Raw genomic sequence first — 19,814 nt, 5'->3', positions numbered from 1 at the left:
GAGGCACAGCTCTTCAAAATCAGTCAGCTGGGAAAAGGTGGGACAAGTGATTTGACCTCCTTAGTCGGTCGCATCTACTGCAACATGGAGAGAATGCCCTTTTACACTTTCATTTCTTCCCCTGCAAAGTCTGGCCCAGTTTGCCTGCTGTGGATTAAAGAATGATAAGCCCCAGTGCACATAGAATTCAAAGTGAACATCTGTCACTTGAGACACTCGTGACTCTCTCTCCCCTTGCCGTGTCATTCAGGTTGGCTTTTAAAATTAAATGCCAAGCCACAGCATGAAAACAGAAAAGAAGAGCCTGCAACTGCTCCCTGGTAAAATAAAGAAGTTGAACGCACCATCGCAGCTGCCCCCGATCTTCCAAAAAGCTTTCAAAGGCTTCCTGCTCTGTTTATAGACAGTGGATACCAGTCAGAGAGAGATGAGGGAGGCAGTTCCATCTTCCTAACCAACTACATCTTCCGAGATGTATCCTGAATATTTTCTAGCCACGTTAGCGGCAGCGAAGAAACAGACTATGTAAACTGAATGATCTTAGAAGTAGCGTGTTGCTTACTTTGCTGACTGCTAATGCATTTTAGTTTGTCTGGTGACCGTACATGTGCTAAAGGACACTCCTAACTACTCTGTGTTCATTGAGACGTGAGTGCAGACCTTGAGCCACAGCTGCATTTATGTCGCCCCAGGTGGTCATCAGTCTGAGGATGCCAGGCGAACTGAAGTTCAGATCCTTGGGCGTGATTTCTAGAGTTTGGAATATTCCTTAGGAAATGGCTCCTATATTGGCTCCCCCTTAGTCCACAGCCATTTAATCCCCTGTAACTTCAAAGTAAAGTCTCAGCAAGCACCAGAAGATGCTCCAGCATCTTCCTTGGACACAAAAATAAATTCTTTTGCAAGGAGATGATGGATCAGACACAGTCAGCTGTTTAATAAAGTCTACCCATCCTTGTTCTTAAGGCACAGATTCGGGTTTCTGTTTGACCACTACACACCCAGGGACACCATTTCTTAGACTTTTTTTGAAAAAGACAATTCATAGAAATACCACACAGAAAGCAAAAGTAATGGAACACTTCAGGGGCTCTGGGGGGTGGGTAATGTTGTGCTTCTGGTCCTGGGTGCTGGTTACACAAGCATGTGGGTTTTGTGAAAATTCATTAAGCTGTACGCATCTCTATATGACACTCTTATCACACTCTAACACTCGAATAAAAGTTTCATTTTGTTTTTAAGTAAGCAATAGCAGCACTATTCACAATAGCCAAAAGGTGGAAACAACCCAAATGTCCATCAAAGGATGAGTGGATAAACAACGTGTGGGGGAATCTACAGAGTGGAACACTTTTCAGCCAGAAAAGGAATGAAGTTCTGACACGTGCTACAACATGGATAACCCTTGAAAACACTGTGCTAAGTGAAAAAAGCCAGTCCCACAAGGACGGTCCGAAATGAATTAATTTAATTAAAATGAACTGTCCGAAATAGGCAAACCTATAGAGACAGAAAGCAGATCGGTGGTTGCCAGGGGCTGCTGGGGCAGAGAACAGGAGGGACTGCTAATGGACATGGGGTCTCCTATGAAGGGGATGAAAATGTTCTGAAACTTGACCGAGGTGACGGTTGCACAACATTGTGAATGTACTTAATACCACTAACATGTACACTTTAAAATGACCAATTTCAGGTTATGTAAACTTTACCTCAATTTTTTTTTAAAAAAGCAATAACAACTTAATGTCAGTTTCCATAAAAGAAAGCTCTTTAGGAAGGGCTTTCAAAGTATGTCTGACTTTAACGCAGTGTTTAAAAGCAGGAAGAAAGAAGCTGTCTCTTCTCTGGCTTTAGGAACAAAAATGAGGAAAGCACACGGTGTCATCCACAGCTCTTGAGGACACCCCTCATCAGGAGACGATGTGTGCAAAGAGCCCCCGTCGTGGCCCCAGCCCCACCCAGACTGGGAGGCCATCACGTGGTGTGCAGCGTAGGTGCTGCCACACAGTCTCAGAACTCTGGGTTTGCATCTGTCTCTCCCAGAGGCAGGCGCTCTTTAGGGGCAGCATTCTGTTTCGAGTGCTGTACACCTTGGACTTAGCACAGAGCCTAGATACAGCGGATGCTCAATGCATGCTCATCGATCCAAACTGGGCCACACATGGGCTTGTCCCACCACCTGGCATCACCCTGCCAGCAGGCAAAGCTGTGGTCATCCCTGGTCTGGGAGTGAGATGAAGTGAGCTCCATGCCCAGCTCTGTCTCCCATATGCTGTGGGTCTGATTAGGCCACTCCGGGTCTCTGAGCCTCAGCTTCCTCACTTGTAAAATGGGATTAAAACCTCATTTCACAGGCTTGTTGGTTGTTATAAGAACTGATTCCTGATTGAAAGAATGTCAAGTGCCCAGCACATGAGAACATTCAAGAAAGGTCGGATCCCCTTTTCCTCCCATGACAATTTTGTTCAGGAGAGTAGGGTGCTGTCCCCAGAAGGACATGGGCTCCTCCCCCCCCCAGCACCCACCCTCACTTTCTTACCCTTCACTTACCTTCATGCCAAAGGTAAATATGGTGATAATGATTTTGAAGATCAGCGCCAGGGCCAGCTGCCACATGGCTGTGTAAACGCCAAACCCAGCTGGCCGGTCTGGAATGTCATCCACAGGCCGGGTCATGTTGGGGTCGTTGATGTAGTCACACAGCTGGGAGGACTCAAGGGCCCCACAGTCGTTGAACAGCTCAGAAATGAGCTCACTGGTGCTCTGGCGTGTGTAGGGATTGGGGTAGGCAATGACAGCGGTGATGGCAGTCACCACAATGACCTCCAGCACCGGGTACTTCCCCAGCCGGGTGGTCTTGCGCCTCCTGCACCAGGCGATGTTGCAGCGGATGAAGAGGGTTCCCCACAAGCCCCCAAACACCCCAAGCAGGATGAAGGGGAAGAGTTCAGCCATGTACCAGGGCGTGTGATATTCCACATAAAAGAGAACAAGGCGGCTGTTCCCAAAGGGATTGATGGATCGCAACGTGAAGGCCGCCACCAGGGCCGCAAAAAATGACCTCCACAAGGTCTTCAAGGGAAAGTAGTAACTGACCTGGGATGAAGAAGTAGAAAATTAGAGACTGGCCAGAGAAAGAGCTGCTCAGAGTTCAGTCCGTTTGGTCAGCAGCCACCTACTGGTGCCCACCATGAGACACACTGGGACCAAACATGGACGAACGGCACTCACTTCATCAGTCAGTCCAGGCTTGACTATGACAAAATGCACCAACAAAGATACCAAAGTGATCTAACTGTGTCTAAAAGTAAAATTGATACTGAGCAGGGTTGCTTAAGCCACTTTTTTAAAGAGAAAAATATTTAATCATAATTCTGTTCATAGCACAGAGACCCTCCTAAAAGCAAATAAACCTGTGGATTTGATTCAGGGGTTGGAAAACTCTGGCCCACACGTCAACTCCAGCCCAGCAAATGTATTCGTAAGGCACACGAGTTAAGAATGGTTTTTACGTTTTTAAATGGTTGGAAAAGAAAAAAAGGTTTTTTTGAGTTGAACTACTCAGAAGAATAATATTTTGTGACGTGAAAACTATAGAAAATTCTAATTACACGGTAAAAGGCCACAAAGAAAGTTAAAATTGCATAATGATAAACACACACACACACACAAACACACATAGGATATTAAAAAAAGAAAATTCTAATTTCAGTGCCCATGGGAACATAGCCATGCCCATTCACGAACTATGTGTTGTCCATGGCTGTTTTCATGCCACATGGCCAAGTTGGACAGTTGCAGCAGAAATTGTGTGGCCCACAGAGCCTGAAATATTTCCCATTTGGCCCTTTACAGAAGACGTTTGCCAACCAGCCAACCCCTGGAATGATCCATTAGCGTTACCAAAACCAAAAATGCTTAATTCAGTTGGCTCTGAGAAACAGAGAAGACGCTATAAATCTTCAAAAAAAAGTCATGTTGGCAATTTTTAAAACAATATTTTTAAATGGCAGAAATTGTAGCTCCTTAATTAACTGCAGGAATCTTATGCAACACTTCTTTGAATGTACTCCTCACAGGGCAGGAGACGAAGGCTCACTGCTATGCCAGTCATCCACGGGTCCTTGCCTCTCAGCCCCACGCATTCCCTCTGCTGCCCCTTCTCACCTCTTCCAGACTGAAAAGCACACCCCCGATCGGAGCACCAAAGGCCACGGAGACTCCAGCCGCAGCCGCCGCTGAAAGCACCTGCAAGGCAAACAGTTACGTATGAGCTCTGGGCCCTCCGTGAACACCAGCGTGTGCAGGCGAGAACATGGAGGGGCTGCGGGCAGAACGCTTTCCTGCAGCGGAAGCTGGTCGGCTCACCTCGCGCCTCTTGCCCTCGTTTTTGCTGTACTTGGAGAAAAGGCTGCTGAAGAAGTTGCCACAGCAACAAGCCACGTGCACCAGCGGCCCTTCTTTCCCAAGGCTCAGGCCGGATGACACTACCAGCACCAGGGTGACCGTCTTAATTAGCAGGGTCCACTTCCCCAAGTAGCCCCTGATGATGAAGCCGCTCAGAATGGTCTTGATCTGAAACAGAGGATCAAGAATGAGAGGGAATGAACTGTTTCAATGCACGGCCAGGAAAATAGCTGTAATTCCTCTGAGAGGCATTTTTAAAGTTTCAATTCACAAAGTCACGTGGAAGACAGGCTCTTTTAGTTTTCCATTTGTATATATTATATTAACAGAAACTTACATGAATATATAATTTTATATTAACAGAAACATTAAAAATTCAATGCAAGTAAACCTTAAGAATTCCCAAAGTACTAAAAGATCACAGGACTGAATCTAAGGTCTCATTTTAGTCAGGATGTTTTGTCCTGTTCACATTACCCTTTGCTGTGTTGAGAAGAGACATACAAGAGGTCTTCAAAAAGTTCATGGAAAGATTTGTATTATCTTTAATTCCATTTTTCCACAAACTTTTTGAAGTATCCTCATATACCTGTGATTTTAACTGCTACCTTTTGACTCTTGGAAGATATCCCAGGGAAACGACGGGGAGAGCTGGCCAGCTACGTGACAGAGCAAACAGAGTGAAGGAGTTTAGAATACACCACCCAGAGTATGCCACTCTGGCAGATTGACTATTTTGAGTTACAGGCACTCAGAAAACAGAAGGTGCAAGATCTCTCTGACCTTCATTTTGTTTCTTAAAAGAAGGAGATGAAATTCACATGTGAAAGATGCCCTTCCTGTACGAGAAGGAGAGTGTCATTCTTATCATCAAGGATGGGAAGTTGAGGCTGAAGGAATTCTGTACAAACCAACGTTGTTAGACTAGCCCTTATCCTCCTAGTCACTTCTCTGTCACTACCCGAGCCCAAGCCCCTTTACCCTGTCACATTTTCATAGTTGACTACTCTTTGTCCAATGCAGCATATAAGTGCACAACTCTAACTGCGTCTTCAGGTCTTCATTTCCTTATGAAGGGTCCCATGTCATATAAAACATATTAAATAAATTCGTATGTTTTTCTCCTATGGATCTGTCCTACATCAATTTAATTCTCAGGCCCAGCCAAAAACCCCTAAAAGGGTAGAGGTAAAATCCTGCCTCCCCCATAAGAGCAAAACGTCAGTTGAACTTTAGGTCAAGGGTTGGCAAACTATGGCCCATGGGCCAAATCCAGCTTGTTGCCTATTTTTATATGACTCACAAGCTAAGAATGGTGTTTACATTATTTAAAGTAATATGTAAGAAAAAGATTACTAGCCTTTCAGTGAGAATAGTTGCTCCATCCTGCCTCTTGGCCCATAGGCCTAAAATATTGACTCTCTATCCTTTATAGGAAAAGTTTGCTGGCCCCTGCTAGAGGCGATAGGTAAAATGGGTGTTTACTGTCCAATTCCTTCAACATTTCTATATGTTTGAAAATATTCTGAACACAATGTTGGAAAAGGAAGAAGATGCTCAGCATTCTAATAACGCAACTTCGGGGGATACACAGATGTTTGAATCCATGGCAACCCCTTTTCTTTCACCTAATCCTATCTCTTGTATTGAAAAGGACTTTGACTACAGGTAGCATTGTCTTGCTCCATTTTCAGACCTGCTGCATTTTGTAAATGCCAAATAATGGCTTTCTTCCTAAAGGCGTGCTTGAGCATTTTGCCTAAGGCTTTGAGAATTCAACCCAGTGCCAATCTCAGTGATTAACTTCATATACTGGGGTCCTCTCCCCCAAAACAGTGTCCTTTAGGATACAGAAACATTACCATGGCTACATAACTTCTACCTCCAACCTCCCACCATTGGCTAAAGTGGAGTGAATGTTTACCACTGAGCTGGCAATTTACAAGCCTGTAATCACAGATTAATTAGACACCACGTGAGTCACTCCATGAAGTTCGTGGTCAATTTGTTTTCCCATTGTGTAATACATAACAGGACAGTGTTATCGCTTGTCAGTGCCATTTACATAACTTCAAAATGCCTCCTTGTGGACACTGCTCTGCCAATTAATCAATTTCTCAAGTAGCTATTACAGTCCTTCACAACCTCAGCACTCATCAGAATCACTGGGAATTAGGAAATATTGAGAATTGACTCTCCCCAGAGAGATTTGATGTAATTGGCCCCGGGTGCATCCAGGGTATGAGGAGTTGTACAGCCTCCCCAGGTGAATCTACAATGCAGCCCAGGTGGAGAACCACTGCTCCATTCTGGGAAAATGTAGCACAGGTAGCCCTAATTTCTCAATATTTAAGAGACGGACCTGAAACACTCTTGGTTCTTTCGCAAATTCCTGCTACTGAGCGTCGTGTCACCTGTGGTGACTTGGGGAGGGTCATGAAGTCAGCTAATCTTCAGATTGTTAAAGGGGTGTGCACAGGACCATTTTCATCTCAGGAACTACTGACAGATCCGTATCCTAATTCAAGGAGAGGGAGCAGGCGAGGGAAAGAGCCCACGCGAGCAGGTCGTGCGTGTCTTCCTGAAGAACTCAATGAGCTCCTCCCTACAGGACACGCCAGAGGCCTCCTAGCTGCGCAGTCAGCTGGTGTTTCTTGAACGAGCCTTTAACTGATGGCAAACTAGTGGTGGCGAAACCAGGCCGTAACAGGTGGTAGTTGGCCTAATTGATCCTGTGCTCTGGGGATCTCAGATCCCTTTATTTAAGGGATGTTTTATTATGCCTGCCACAATCCTGCCCTTTTGTGTTGCCTTGAATAAAATTCTCTATACTTTTTTGTCAGTTAGTTAATGTGGATTTGGACCCCAGGCTACAGTTTAAAAGCGTAATACCACTTAGAAAATTACAAGCATCTAAATTACCTGAGCCTTTGCCAGCCATGACATGTGGTGAATTGAAGAATGTAATAGGTATTTTCTAATTCTCTAAAATGATTTGACAACATTCTCATGATCAAATTAGGGACTAAAGAGAGAAAATTCATTCCCAATAGATGCCAAAATCCAATGACTTGCTTTAACTTGGATTCATTGAGACTGAAGCAAGCAGGGCTTTCACAAGATGTATTGCAGTGGATTTGTGACTTGGTATTTTTATTTTTATTTTTTTTTATTTTTTATTTTTTTTATTTTTTTATTTTATTTTATTTTATTTTATTTTTTTATTTTTTATTTTATTTTATTTTTTAATTTTATTTTGTCGATATACATTGTAGCTGATTAATGCTCCCCATCACCAAAACCTCCCTCCCTTCTCCCTCCCCCACTCCCCCCCAACAATGTCCTTTCTGTTTGTTTGTTGTATCAACTTCAAATAATTGTGGTTGTTATATCTTCTTCCCCCCCCCCCCGGTTTGTGTGTGTGTGTGAATTTATATATTAATTTTTAGCTCCCACCAATAAGTGAGAACATGTGGTATTTCTCTTTCTGTGCCTGACTTGTTTCACTTAATATAATTCTCTCAAGGTCCATCCATGTTGTTGCAAATGGCAGTATTTCATTCGTTTTTATAGCTGAGTAGTATTCCATTGTGTAGATGTACCACATTTTCCGTATCCACTCATCTGATGATGGACATTTGGGCTGGTTCCAACTCTTGGCTATTGTAAAGAGTGCTGCGATGAACATTGGGGAATAGGTATACCTTCGACTTGATGATTTCCATTCCTCTGGGTATATTCCCAACAGTGGGATGGCTGGGTCGTATGGTAGATCTATTTGCAATTGTTTAAGGAACCTCCATACCATTTTCCATAGAGGCTGCACCATTTTGCAGTCCCACCAACAATGTATGAGAGTTCCTTTTTCTCCGCAGCCTCGCCAGCATTTATCGTTCATAGTCTTTTGGATTTTAGCCATCCTAACTGGGGTTAGATGGTATCTCAATGTGGTTTTGATTTGCATTTCCCGGATGCTGAGTGATGTTGAGCATTTTTTCATATGTCTGTTGGCCATTTGGATATCTTCCTTAGAGAAATGCCTACTTAGCTCTTTTGCCCATTTTTTAATTGCGTTGCTTGTTTTCTTCTTGTAAAGTTGTTTGAGTTCCTTATATATTCTAGATATTAATCCTTTGTCAGATGTATATTTTGCAAATATTTTCTCCCACTCTGTTGGCTGTCTTTTAACTCTTTTAATTGTTTCTTTTGCTGTGCAGAAGCTTTTTAGTTTGATATAATCCCATTTGTTTATTTTTCCTTTGGTTGCCCGTGCTTTTGGGGTCGTATTCATGAAGTCTGTGCCCAGTCCTATTTCCTGAAATGTTTCCCCTATGTTTTCTTTAAGAAGTTTTATTGTCTCAGGGTGTATATTTAAATCCTTAATCCATTTTGAGTTGATTTTAGTATACGGTGAGAGGTATGGATCTAGTTTCATTCTCCTGCATATCGATATCCAGTTATCCCAGCACCACTTGCTGAAGAGGCAGTCCCTTCCCCAGTGAATAGGCTTGGTGCCTTTGTCAAAGATCAGATGGCAGTAAGTGTGTGGGTTGATTTCTGGATTCTCTATTCTATTCCATTGGTCAGTGTGTCTGTTTTTATGCCAGTACCATACTGTTTTGGTTATTATAGCTTTGTAGTATAGCTTAAAGTCAGGTAGTGTTATGCCTCCAGCTTTATTTTTTTTTGCTGAGCATTGCTTTGGCTATTCGTGGTCTTTTATTGTTCCATATAAATGTCTGAATAGTTTTTTCCATTTCTGAGAAAAATGTCTTTGGAATTTTGATGGGGATTGCATTGAATTTGTATATCACTTTGGGTAGTATGGACATTTTCACTATGTTGATTCTTCCAATCCAAGAGCATGGAATATCTTTCCATCTTCTTGTATCCTCTCTAATTTCTCTCAGCAGTGGTTTGTAGTTCTCATTATAGAGATTTTTCACCTCCTTGGTTAACTCAATTCCTAAGTATTGTATTTTTTTGGTGGCTATTGTAAATGGGCAGGCTTTCTTGATTTCTCGTTCTGCATGTTCACTATTGGAGAAAAGAAATGCTACTGACTTTTGTGTGTTGACTTTGTATCCTGCTACTGTGCTGAAATCATTTATCAATTCCAACAGTTTTTTTGTAGAGGTTTTAGGCTGTTCGATATATAGGATCATGTCATCTGCAAACAGGGACAGTTTGACTTCATCTTTTCCAATCTGGATGCCCTTTATTTCCTTCTCTTCTCTGATTGCTCTGGCTAGTACTTCCAACACTATGTTGAATAGGAGTGGTGAGAGTGGGCATCCTTGTCTGGTTCCTGTTCTTAAAGGAAAAGCTTTCAGCTTTTCCCCATTCAGGATGATATTGGCAGTGGGTTTGTCATATATGGCTTTAATTATGTTGAGATACTTTCCCTCTATACCTAACTTATAGAGGGTCTTGGTCATGAATGAGTGCTGAACTTTATCAAATGCTTTTTCAGCATCTATAGAGATGATCATATGGTCCTTGTGTTTGAGTTTATTAATATGGTGTATCACATTTATTGATTTGCGTATGTTGAACCAACCTTGCATCCCTGGGATGAATCCCACTTGATCGTGATGAATAATTTTTCGTATGTGTTGCTGTATTCTGTTTGCTAGTATTTTAGTGAGGATTTTTGCATCTAAATTCATCAAGGATATCGGCCTGTAGTTTTCTTTTTTGGTTATATCTTTACCTGGTTTTGGTATCAGGATGATGTTTGCTTCATAGAATGAGTTTGGGAGATTTGCATCCGCTTCAATCTTTTGGAATAGTTTGTAAAGAATCGGTGTAAATTCCTCTTTGAATGTTTGGTAAAATTCTGCTGTGAATCCATCTGGTCCTGGGCTTTTCTTTGTTGGGAGCCTTCTGATAACAGCTTCAATCTCCTTTATTGTTATTGGTCTGTTCAAATTTTCTATGTCTTCACGGTTCAGTTTTGGGAGCTTGTGTGTGTCCAGAAATTTATCCATTTCCTCCAGATTTTCAAATTTGTTGGCGTATAGTTGTTTATAGTAGTCTCGAATGATTCCTTGTATTTCAGATGAATCACTTGTAATATCGCCTTTTTCATTTCTAATTTTTGTTATTTGAGTCTTCTCTCTTCTTTTTTTTGTTAGCCATGCTAATGGTTTGTCAATTTTATTTATCTTTTCAAAAAACCAACTTTTTGATTCGTTGATCTTTTGAATTGTTTTTTGGTTTTCAATTTCATTCAGTTCTGCTCTGATCTTAATGATTTCTTTCCGTCTGCTAACTTTAGGATTGGATTGTTCTTGTTTTTCTAGTTCTTTAAGGTGAAGTGTTAGGTTGTTCACTTGCCATCTTTCCATTCTTCTGAAGTGAGCATTTAATGCAATAAATTTTCCCCTCAATACTGCTTTTGCAGTATCCCACAGGTTTTGGTATGATGGATCATTGTTTTCATTAGTTTCAATAAACTTTTTGATTTCCTGCTTGATTTCTTCTTGGACCCATATGTCATTAAGTAGAATGCTGTTTAATTTCCATGTGTTTGTATAGTTTCCAGAGTTTTGTTTGTTATTAATTTCTAGTTTTAATCCATTGTGGTCTGAGAAGATACATGGGATAATTCCAATTTTTTTGAATTTATTGAGACTTGATTTGTGACCTAATATGTGATCTATCCTGGAGAATGATCCATGTGCTGCTGAGAAGAATGAATATTCTGAGGTTGTTGGGTGGAATGTTCTGTAGATATCTGCCAATTCCAATTGGTCTAGAGTCTTGTTTAGATCTTGTGTTTCTCTGCTGATTCTTTGCCTAGATGATCTGTCCAATATTGACAGTGGGGTGTTCGGGTCCCCTGCTATTATGATATTAGTGTCTATTTCCTTCTTTAGGTCTAATAGAGTTTGTTTTATAAATCTGGCTGCTCCAACATTGGGTGCGTACATATTTATGATTGTTATGTCCTCTTGATGGATCAGTCCTTTTATCATTAAGTAGTGTCCCTCATTGTCTCTTTTTATGGTTTTTAGATTAAAGTCTATTTTGTCAGATATAAGAATAGCCACTCCAGCTCGTTTTTCTTTTCTGTTTGCATGGTAAATCTTTTTCCATCCTTTCACTCTTAGTCTGTGTGAATCTTTATGGGTGAGGTGTGTCTCTTGTAGGCAGCATATAGTTGGGTCCTGCTTTTTGATCCAGTCAGCCAGTCTGTGTCTTTTAATTGGGGAATTTAAGCCTTTAACATTAAGAGTTGTTATTGAAAGGTGTTGATTTATTCCTAGCATTTTATTGGTTGTTTGGTTGTCTTAGGTGTCTTTTGTTCCTTGCTTTCTGATTTACTGTTTGGTTTCTTTGTTTGTTGGTTCCTTAGGTTGTAGATAGTGTTTTTGTTAGCTTGTTTTCTCTTCATGAATGCCATTTTTATTGTACTAGCGGGTTTAGATTTTTCTTAGGTTTTTATGGCAGTGGTAGTTATTTTTCAGGAACCAAACCCAGTACTCCCTTGAGGATTTCTTGTAAGGGTGGTCTTGTGGTAGTGAACTCCCGCAGTTTTTGTTTGTCTGAGAAATATACTATTTGCCCCTCATTTCGGAAGGATAGCCTTGCAGGGTAGAGTATTCTTGGCTGGCAATCTTTGTCTTTTTGTATTTTGAAAATATCATCCCATTCCTTTCTAGCTTTTAGGGTTTGTGATGAAAAGTCTGATGTTAACCTGATTGGGGCTCCCTTATAGGTGATTTGACGCTTCTCTCTTGCAGCTTTTAAGATTCTCTCTTTGTCTCTGAGTTTTGCCAATTTGACTATGACATGTCTTGGAGAAGGCCTTTTTGGGTTGAATACGTTTGGAGATCGTTGAGCTTCCTGGATCTGAAGATCTGTGATTTTTCCTATACCTGGGAAGTTTTCTGCCACTATTTTGTTGAATATGTTTTCAATGGAATCTCCATTTTCCTCCCCTTCTAGAATACCCATGACTCGGATATTTGAGCGCTTGAGGTTGTCTGATATCTCTCTCAGATTTTCTTCCATGTCCTTGATTCTTTTTTCTTTCTTTTTGTCTGCTTGTGTTATTTCAAACAGCCCATCTTCAAGTTCAGAGGTTCTCTCTTCAACTTCGACAAGCCTGCTGGTTAAACTCTCCGTTGTGTTTTTTATTTCGCTGAATAACTTCTTCAGTTCAGCAAGTTCTGCTACATTTTTTTTCAGGACATTGATTTCCTTGTATATTTCCTCTTTCAGATCCTGTATACTTTTCCTCATTTCATCATGATGTCTAGCTGAGTTTTCTTGTATCTCATTCAGTTTCCTTAGAATTATCACTCGAAATTCCTTGTCAGTTATTTCAAGGGCTTCTTGTTCTATAGGATCTAGAGTATGAGATTTATTAACTTTTGGTGGTGTACTTTCTTGATTTTTTGTATTTCTGGTGTCTTTTTTTTGGTGTTTATTCATTGTGGCAGGGGGTTGCACAGACCACCGGTTTGAGACTAATGACTTACTAGGATGTTGCTGTGGTTGCCAATTTGGTATGGCCCCCGCCGTGACTGCTCAGTTGGCCTCTAGTGTCTTGTGTGTGTGGTTGCCTCGGGTCTTGGGCTTCTCCGGGGATCCACCTTTCTGGTCAGCTTGGACTCTGCTGGGCTGGTGGATCACGTACCACAGGGTGTGTGATCTCTGTTGAGCTTTCACTTTCTGTACAGGACTTCTCCCCGTTCCGTGTGCTCTGGCCCAGGCTGTTAGATCGTGCAGTGGCGACCCCACCGGGTGTGTGGTTTCTGTCGAGTCTCCGCCTCCCTGGCCGCACGTCTCCCCCCTCTGTGCACACTGTGCTGGGCTGGGGTGTGTCTTCTGCACCCCTCGTCTATCAGCTGGGCCTTCAAGACCCTGCTCAGCACCGCCTCGCCCAGGAAGTCTACCAGGTTTCTGCTAGGCACAGACGACCGGTCTCTCTGGGTGCCTTTGTAGCACTGTGTAGATCTTTCTCGGGTCTTGTTCACCTTTGTATCCCCCCGGTATAAACCGAGTCTAGTGCCCGCCTGCAGCCTGCTCTCCGGCAGGTTCAAGCGGACCTGGGAACTCTCCTACCACACTATTCTCAACCAGAAATTCGTTAGGCTTTTTTCCAAACTGGTGGTCGCAGAGATGGTATCTGCCTCCCAGTAACAGGAAGTTTACCGGGCCGGAGACCAGGGTGTGGTGGAGTGACAGTCGGCCCGCCCGTACTTGCTAGCCCTCCCAACACTGGTCGGGACGCCCCACACCCCCAGCCCCGCCAGAGAACCGCGGAGGGAGTGGGAGAGGAGGCCGGCCGCAGGGTCTGGAAAGCCCCGCGCCAGGCCAAGCAAATGGGCTCAGTGATGGCCGAGCAGGGCGGAGCTGCCCGCACCTGGGAAAATGGAGGCAGCACCGGGGCAGTGAGTGGCCTGGTGGTGCAGGCGGGAGCCGCGTGGGCATCCATCCCCCGAACAGAGCTGTGCCAGGGATCACTCACAGTGCTGTGCCAGGTCCAGCGCTCGCTCTGTCTCTGGTTTGTTGCCTTCCGTGTTCTCGGCGCTGCCGCCTCGGGCTGTTCAGTCGCGGCGCGGCTCGGGCGCTCCCAGGAATCTTCTTTAATGCCGGCCTGAAACCTCGAATCCTGAATAGGGCAGCTGGCCGCCTTCAGTGCGGCCCCAGCCTCCGGGATCCTGGCTGCATCCACAGCAGCCCTGGTGCCGTGTTCCCTGTTTCAAGACTCGCTTTTGCAGCTAAGAATCAGTTCTTTTCCTGCTCCACACTTCAAAGCTGTTCCCTGAAAATGAGGCAGCCTCTCCTGCCGGGGGCAAAGTGGCGTTGAGCCCCCACGACCGGCCAGCAGCAGCAGTCCTCCCTTAAGAGATGGCCAGAGGAAGGTCCACAAGTTTCCCGGCTGCCTGAGGCCCAGTGGCCACCTTTTCCACCTCAGCTACTCCGCGCCAGCCGCCGCAGCCGCCGCCATCTTGAAAAACCGTATTTTTAACTTTAAAACCAGAATACTTTCTGTTAAGTAAATATTTGTGAGAGTGTTCATTTCTTGTAATGAACGGAAACATCAACTCAGAGTAAGTTCTGAGAAGACATGATTTCATATACGAGGATACTTCAAAACGTTCGTGGAAAGATTTGTATTTTAAGTCTATTTTTCCACGACCTTCTTGAAGTCCTTGTATAGTTGATAGTGGTTCTACTGATAAAGCGAACAGAAGCAGAAAGAGAGACTCTTACCCAGTTCTCTCTAAATTCCCAAATCCAAGAAACTATGAGTGTTCACTTTTAAATGTGCCTTATAGAACTTATACCTAAGAAGGCAGCACCCAGTTCTTGGAATATTCATGACACATAAAAAATTTTTCTCTAAGTTTGCATTTTAAAAAATGTTTCCAAAGGAATCTTCATTTTAAATAATAAAAATGTTTTGGAATCAAATGCTACGAGGATGAGCCATTTTTTAAATGTATATAGGAGGGCCGAGCCCATGGCGCACTTGTTAGCGTGCTGCGCTAGGAGCGCGGCAACGCTCCTGCCGCGGGTTCGGATCCTATATAGGAATGAGTGGTGCACTCACTGGCTGAGTGCCGGTCACGGAAAAAAAATAAAAATAAAAAAATAAATGTATATAGGAGCATTGCATTCAAAATTTGTTTTTAAATAGTTTGGTTAGTATCTTTGCTAATATGAAAGAATAGCTCCATGTCTCAACTGAAGTCGGTTCACATATTTAGTAGGGCTTTGACCAGGAGGACCTTCTTTTTATCCATGAACTGAAATTTACTTTTATTTACTTTTTTTAAAATTTACTTTTATTTACTTAAATTTACCTTTATTTACTTATTTTCCTTTTTACTCTGCCCTTTTCCTCCAAGAACTGGGATAGGTACTGCCTTCTTAGGTTAAGAATTTCAAGCTCTACTATGAAAATTTTGCTACTGCTGAGTCATAATAACTAAACTTAGGTTATTTGGTTCCTGATACTTTAAAAGATTGTTATAAACTCTTTTCTAAATGGAGAAATGAACCTATTCCACCATACTTACATATGGTTAAAAGAAATTACTAAAACAAGCACTATGTACCCACTCCCAAGTTTAAGAAATAGAAGAGTGGGTCCCTTTGACAGCCCCGTGTTCACTCCCCAGTAGAAACGTCCTCCTTCCCTTCACCACTTCCGATCATTTCTTTGCCTTTCCCTATGGACTTTATTATAGAGAGAAGCATCCTTTATATAGTCTTCTGCAACTTAGTTTTTCACTTGACATCACGTTTTTCAGTTTCCTCCACATGGATGTGTTCCTGGTACTTTTGTTATATAAGAAATTTCAATGCTCCTCTGGGTAGTTCACGTCTTTTGAGTCCAGCTGTCACCACTAAAGATGCCCACTTCGAGTGAACACCAAGTCCGGCCAGCCCTCAAAGACAGAGCTCATACTCGAGCTCCAGGTCTGTCTGTAAGATCACAAGCTGAGCCTCACACCTCTGGTTCCTGGAAGAGGAAGACGGGACTGCCCATCATGCCTTTTATTTCTGCTTTATATTTTCCACCAATTCCCCACTGGCCATCTCCTTATTTTGGAAATATTTGAGTCAACAACACGTATTGGCAGGTGGTGGGATCATAAACTAAGACGCCAGGGTGCCTTACGCTTTAGATGTCAGAGAAAATGCAGTCAGCTCGGCTATAATACTTGTTTAGAAAATGCAAATTTGTTCTAATGCTATCTATACATTAGGGAAGAATTTGAGCATAACACAAATTTCATGTCTGTTTATGCACAATATGCTCGGGGAGAAATACTAGGTGAATGCAGAACACCGTACCCAGCTGAACCGAGCTATGTAGGAAAACACAAAACATACATACACACATGCCTCAAACAACAACCAGTCCACACGTGTGCTGGGGAGCCACACCCGTGCACGCCGCTGTCACAGCTTCCCCTCCAGGTCCAGATAACCCTCCTGCAGCCCCTTCACAGTAACTCACAAGCTGTAGCCCTTCTGACACCCACTTCGACAGCCAACTTCAAGTTTTTTCAAGAAGAAACAGACTTATTGTAGTATTGACATATTTCTTAGCCATTTATTGTGTAAAACTGTGCTGTTGTTTTTACTAGCCTATCTTTTTTATATGTATCACTGATGAAGTTTTCGAGTACTGTGTTCCTACCCCATTTTCTCCATAAGCCCTTTTTTTTAAATTGTCTGATTTTGCATGGCATGCTGATGTTTAGGAATGCATATGTCACACTATAGCAGAACTGGCTGTACTGAGAAAATAGGATGGTAACACAGCTTGTTTTTCAGGTTCCTGAAGCAATTTGTTAATATAAACAAACCATCAAAAATTCAGCATGACATGTTAAGATTTTTTTCCCTTTCTTTCCTGAAACAAGACCATATTGAATTTTTCTTTTGACCATCTTTCAATGACTCAGGCCTTCCTGTAACTGCCTGGACCAGCATCAGTGGTGGAGGGCACCACCCTATGGTGGGGACGTGTCGCCACAACTGGTGCACAACTACATCTTCAAACTCACCATCTCTACCGCCTGTGGGCCTTGCTGCAGCACCAACTTGAAGAAGTGAATTGCATTGATTCGAGGGATAATACAAGAATTTTTAAAATTATTTCTGGCTAAAATTGTCACTGTCTGGGCTCTTTGCGAATCAGCTCAATTATCATTATTCTGCCCAGTAGATCCTTGTAGGTTTCAAGTTCAGTCTCAGGCATTCGCCCTGATGGATGAGCTCACTTCCCTCATACTTTGGTTACATGAAAGCGCTGAAAACTATTTATAAGAACGCTAAATTCACAAGGGTAAATTCACAGTGCATGCGGTGAAAGTGAAATTAAGTTTTGTAAAGATTGCTATTACCTGGTCATCAGAAGAGCAGAATGTGGCAAGGGATTTTAATCATCAGTGAACTTTCTCAGCAACAAACCTCCGCTATTGCCCTTTTTTCACATTATATCACAGGCACACTTCCGAGTCATCCCATTGCCAATTTATGCGTGTGGTTAATAAACTCTGATTCCACGGGCCTTAAGAGTTATGCCTGGTTTACGACGACAATGGTTTAATCATCTGAGAAGCGATAAAGCAGAAATCTTGGATACAGAGTAGGAATCCTGAACTCACAGTTGACCAGCTTGTTGGCCTTGGGCAAGTTCCTTAACCTCTCTGTGCTAGTTTCTTCAGCTACCAAATGCACAATAATAGTACGTGCCTCATAGTCTACTGTGAGGAGTAAATGAGTTAGTCAAATGAGTTGATGCTCGGAACTGTGCTTGGCACAACAGTGCTACGGAAGTATTTGCTATTCTTATTATTGGTACAAAAGAAATTCAGCCACGACTCACCTCGGGTATGCCAGAGCCGCAGGCATATGGTGCAAACACGCGCACCAGGGAGACGGCCAGAAACGCAAACAGCAACGCCCACAGGATGTACATTAAGTAATTCAGAATGTAAGCACTGGCACCCTAAACAGACACAAAGGAAGAGGACATGAGCCATGGCAAACCTGAGCAACATACCAAAGCCACCCCTCTGTCGGGAGAGCAGACACTTTGATGGGATCGGGCAGGCCCAGGCCCTGTCTTGTAAAAACAAAAAGGCCAGAGTCAGTTTTATAGGCTGTCACCATCGCTGAAATGGGTACACACAACACAGCACCTGTGTTCCTCCAGGAGCTGTTCACGTGCACCTTCCACCGGCTGACGTCTCAGAGGTAACGGAAGCCGTGAATGATGCTCGATTTTAATCACCACTTGCACTAGAGCTAATGAATGGTGTGATGCAGAAAATTCTGTCTTTAGAGCCTGGAAGGCCTGTCTTTCTTGTCTGCGGTGGACTGGTCTCTCCTAGCTTTCACTGAGGCCATGCTCACACCCCAGGAAGCAACCGCACTGATGATGAGCAAGGGTGGGAGCTGTGGTTTGGAATGCTGCTACTCAGGTGAGCTGCTTAGCCCAGCGGCCTCAGCACGCCTTTGGAGCTTGCCAGAAACGCAGAGTCTCAGGTCCTATTTGAGAGGCACTACTTGAGGGAAAACTTGATCATCTCCCTCAGAATACTTCACTGATTCAAAATTATCTGGTATGTGGGGAGCATTTTTCTGAACCAAAGACATAGTCTGGGGTTTTTTCGTTTGAGGACCTGGTCTGCTGAGTGGAGTCCGCATTTCTTTAGGCCTCAGCTTCTTGCTACCATCTGGATGACTCAAGTGATGGGGGAAGGAAAAATAGGTCACCTACAAGTCAGGCCATGGATACAGCCCACATGTGTTCCTATTAAATGCAAAACACGTTCCAGAAGACTGCTTTGGCCTTTACAAGCACATATATTCACACCCTATGTGGTGAGAATTTGGACAGGGGAATATCTTTCACCCACTTAAATATGTACTTTTTTTGAAGGCTAAAAACAACTTCTCACTCCTACTAACAGTAACTCTTTGAACCAAAGGATAAATATTAAAAGTAGTTGAAAAGATCGATGGCCATATTGCCCCAAAACACATATTGCAAGTAGGAGAGAAGAAATAAAATATGGCGCCCAGCCACCTCCCCCTGCCCACGCCCATAGGCCCAAGTAGACAGTTTCTTTTTGGAAGTGACAGAGAGCACTGAGAATGTGTGAGATTTCAAGATCTCTGTCTACTTCTGAAATTTGAAGAAATTCATTTTCAATTCCACTGAGAAAGGGGTTTAGCAAAATGGCAAAGTGCATTCCAAATGTCTTCAGCTGTGGTAAGTTGGTCAGGCAAAAAAAAGTGGGGCAGGGAGGAGATGTATAAACAGATTACATGTACCTTCCAAGAACAGTTCTAGCTTGAACAGTCCTCACATCACCCCTAATGTGAAGCTTGGCTCCTAGCTCCCCTCACCTGGATTTCTGATCCTTCAAGGACCCATAGTCATTGTGGTAACCACTGAATTTGGTTAAAAGTTAACCCTTTCCTGAGCTAAGATTTTTATAAAGATGTGAAGCTCTAGGTGCCTTGAAGGCAAACACTAGGTCTGTGGTTCACCACCACATCCCCTGTGCCTGGGACATTCTCTTCACAGAAGGCCCAGAACATCCTCTGTAATGCGCTCATAAAATGTAGTGGAAGATAACTGAAAGGACAATAAGGTACCAGTTCATACCCACTAGCATGGCTAACATCAAAAGCAGATAATAATAAGTGTTAGCAAGAAGGAGAGCAAATGGGAAACCTCATGCACTGCTGGTGGGAAGGTAAAATGGTGCAGCCACTGTGGAAAACAGTCTGGCAGCTCCTCAAAAGGTCAAACACAGAGTTGCCATCTGACCCAGCAATTCCACTCCTGGGTATACACTCAAGAGAAATGAAACATGTGTCCACAAATGTTCATAGCAACATCATTCATAATAGCAAAA

General features: G+C 43.0%; 1 protein-coding gene across 4 annotated transcripts in view; it reads right to left on the bottom strand.

Annotated features, from left to right (window-relative positions):
* The window catches only part of CLCN4 (chloride voltage-gated channel 4), a 71,552-nt gene that overhangs the window by 17,306 nt on the left and 34,432 nt on the right, over positions 1-19,814 (bottom strand). For all 4 annotated transcript variants that reach the window (XM_063083143.1, XM_063083142.1, XM_063083144.1 and 1 more), the window contains 4 exons: positions 17,771-17,893; positions 4,369-4,575; positions 4,168-4,248; positions 2,551-3,096 (listed from right to left, as the gene is read on the bottom strand). In XM_063083143.1, coding sequence (XP_062939213.1) covers positions 2,551-3,096; positions 4,168-4,248; positions 4,369-4,575; positions 17,771-17,893 — 957 coding nt within the window. The remainder of the gene's footprint in view (positions 1-2,550; positions 3,097-4,167; positions 4,249-4,368; positions 4,576-17,770; positions 17,894-19,814) is intronic.

The sequence above is a fragment of the Cynocephalus volans genome, chromosome X (assembly GCF_027409185.1).
Source record: "Cynocephalus volans isolate mCynVol1 chromosome X, mCynVol1.pri, whole genome shotgun sequence".
Lineage (NCBI taxonomy): Eukaryota > Metazoa > Chordata > Mammalia > Dermoptera > Cynocephalidae > Cynocephalus > Cynocephalus volans.
Note: the sequence above shows the minus strand (reverse complement) of the source record. Positions and strands in the feature narration are given on the sequence as shown.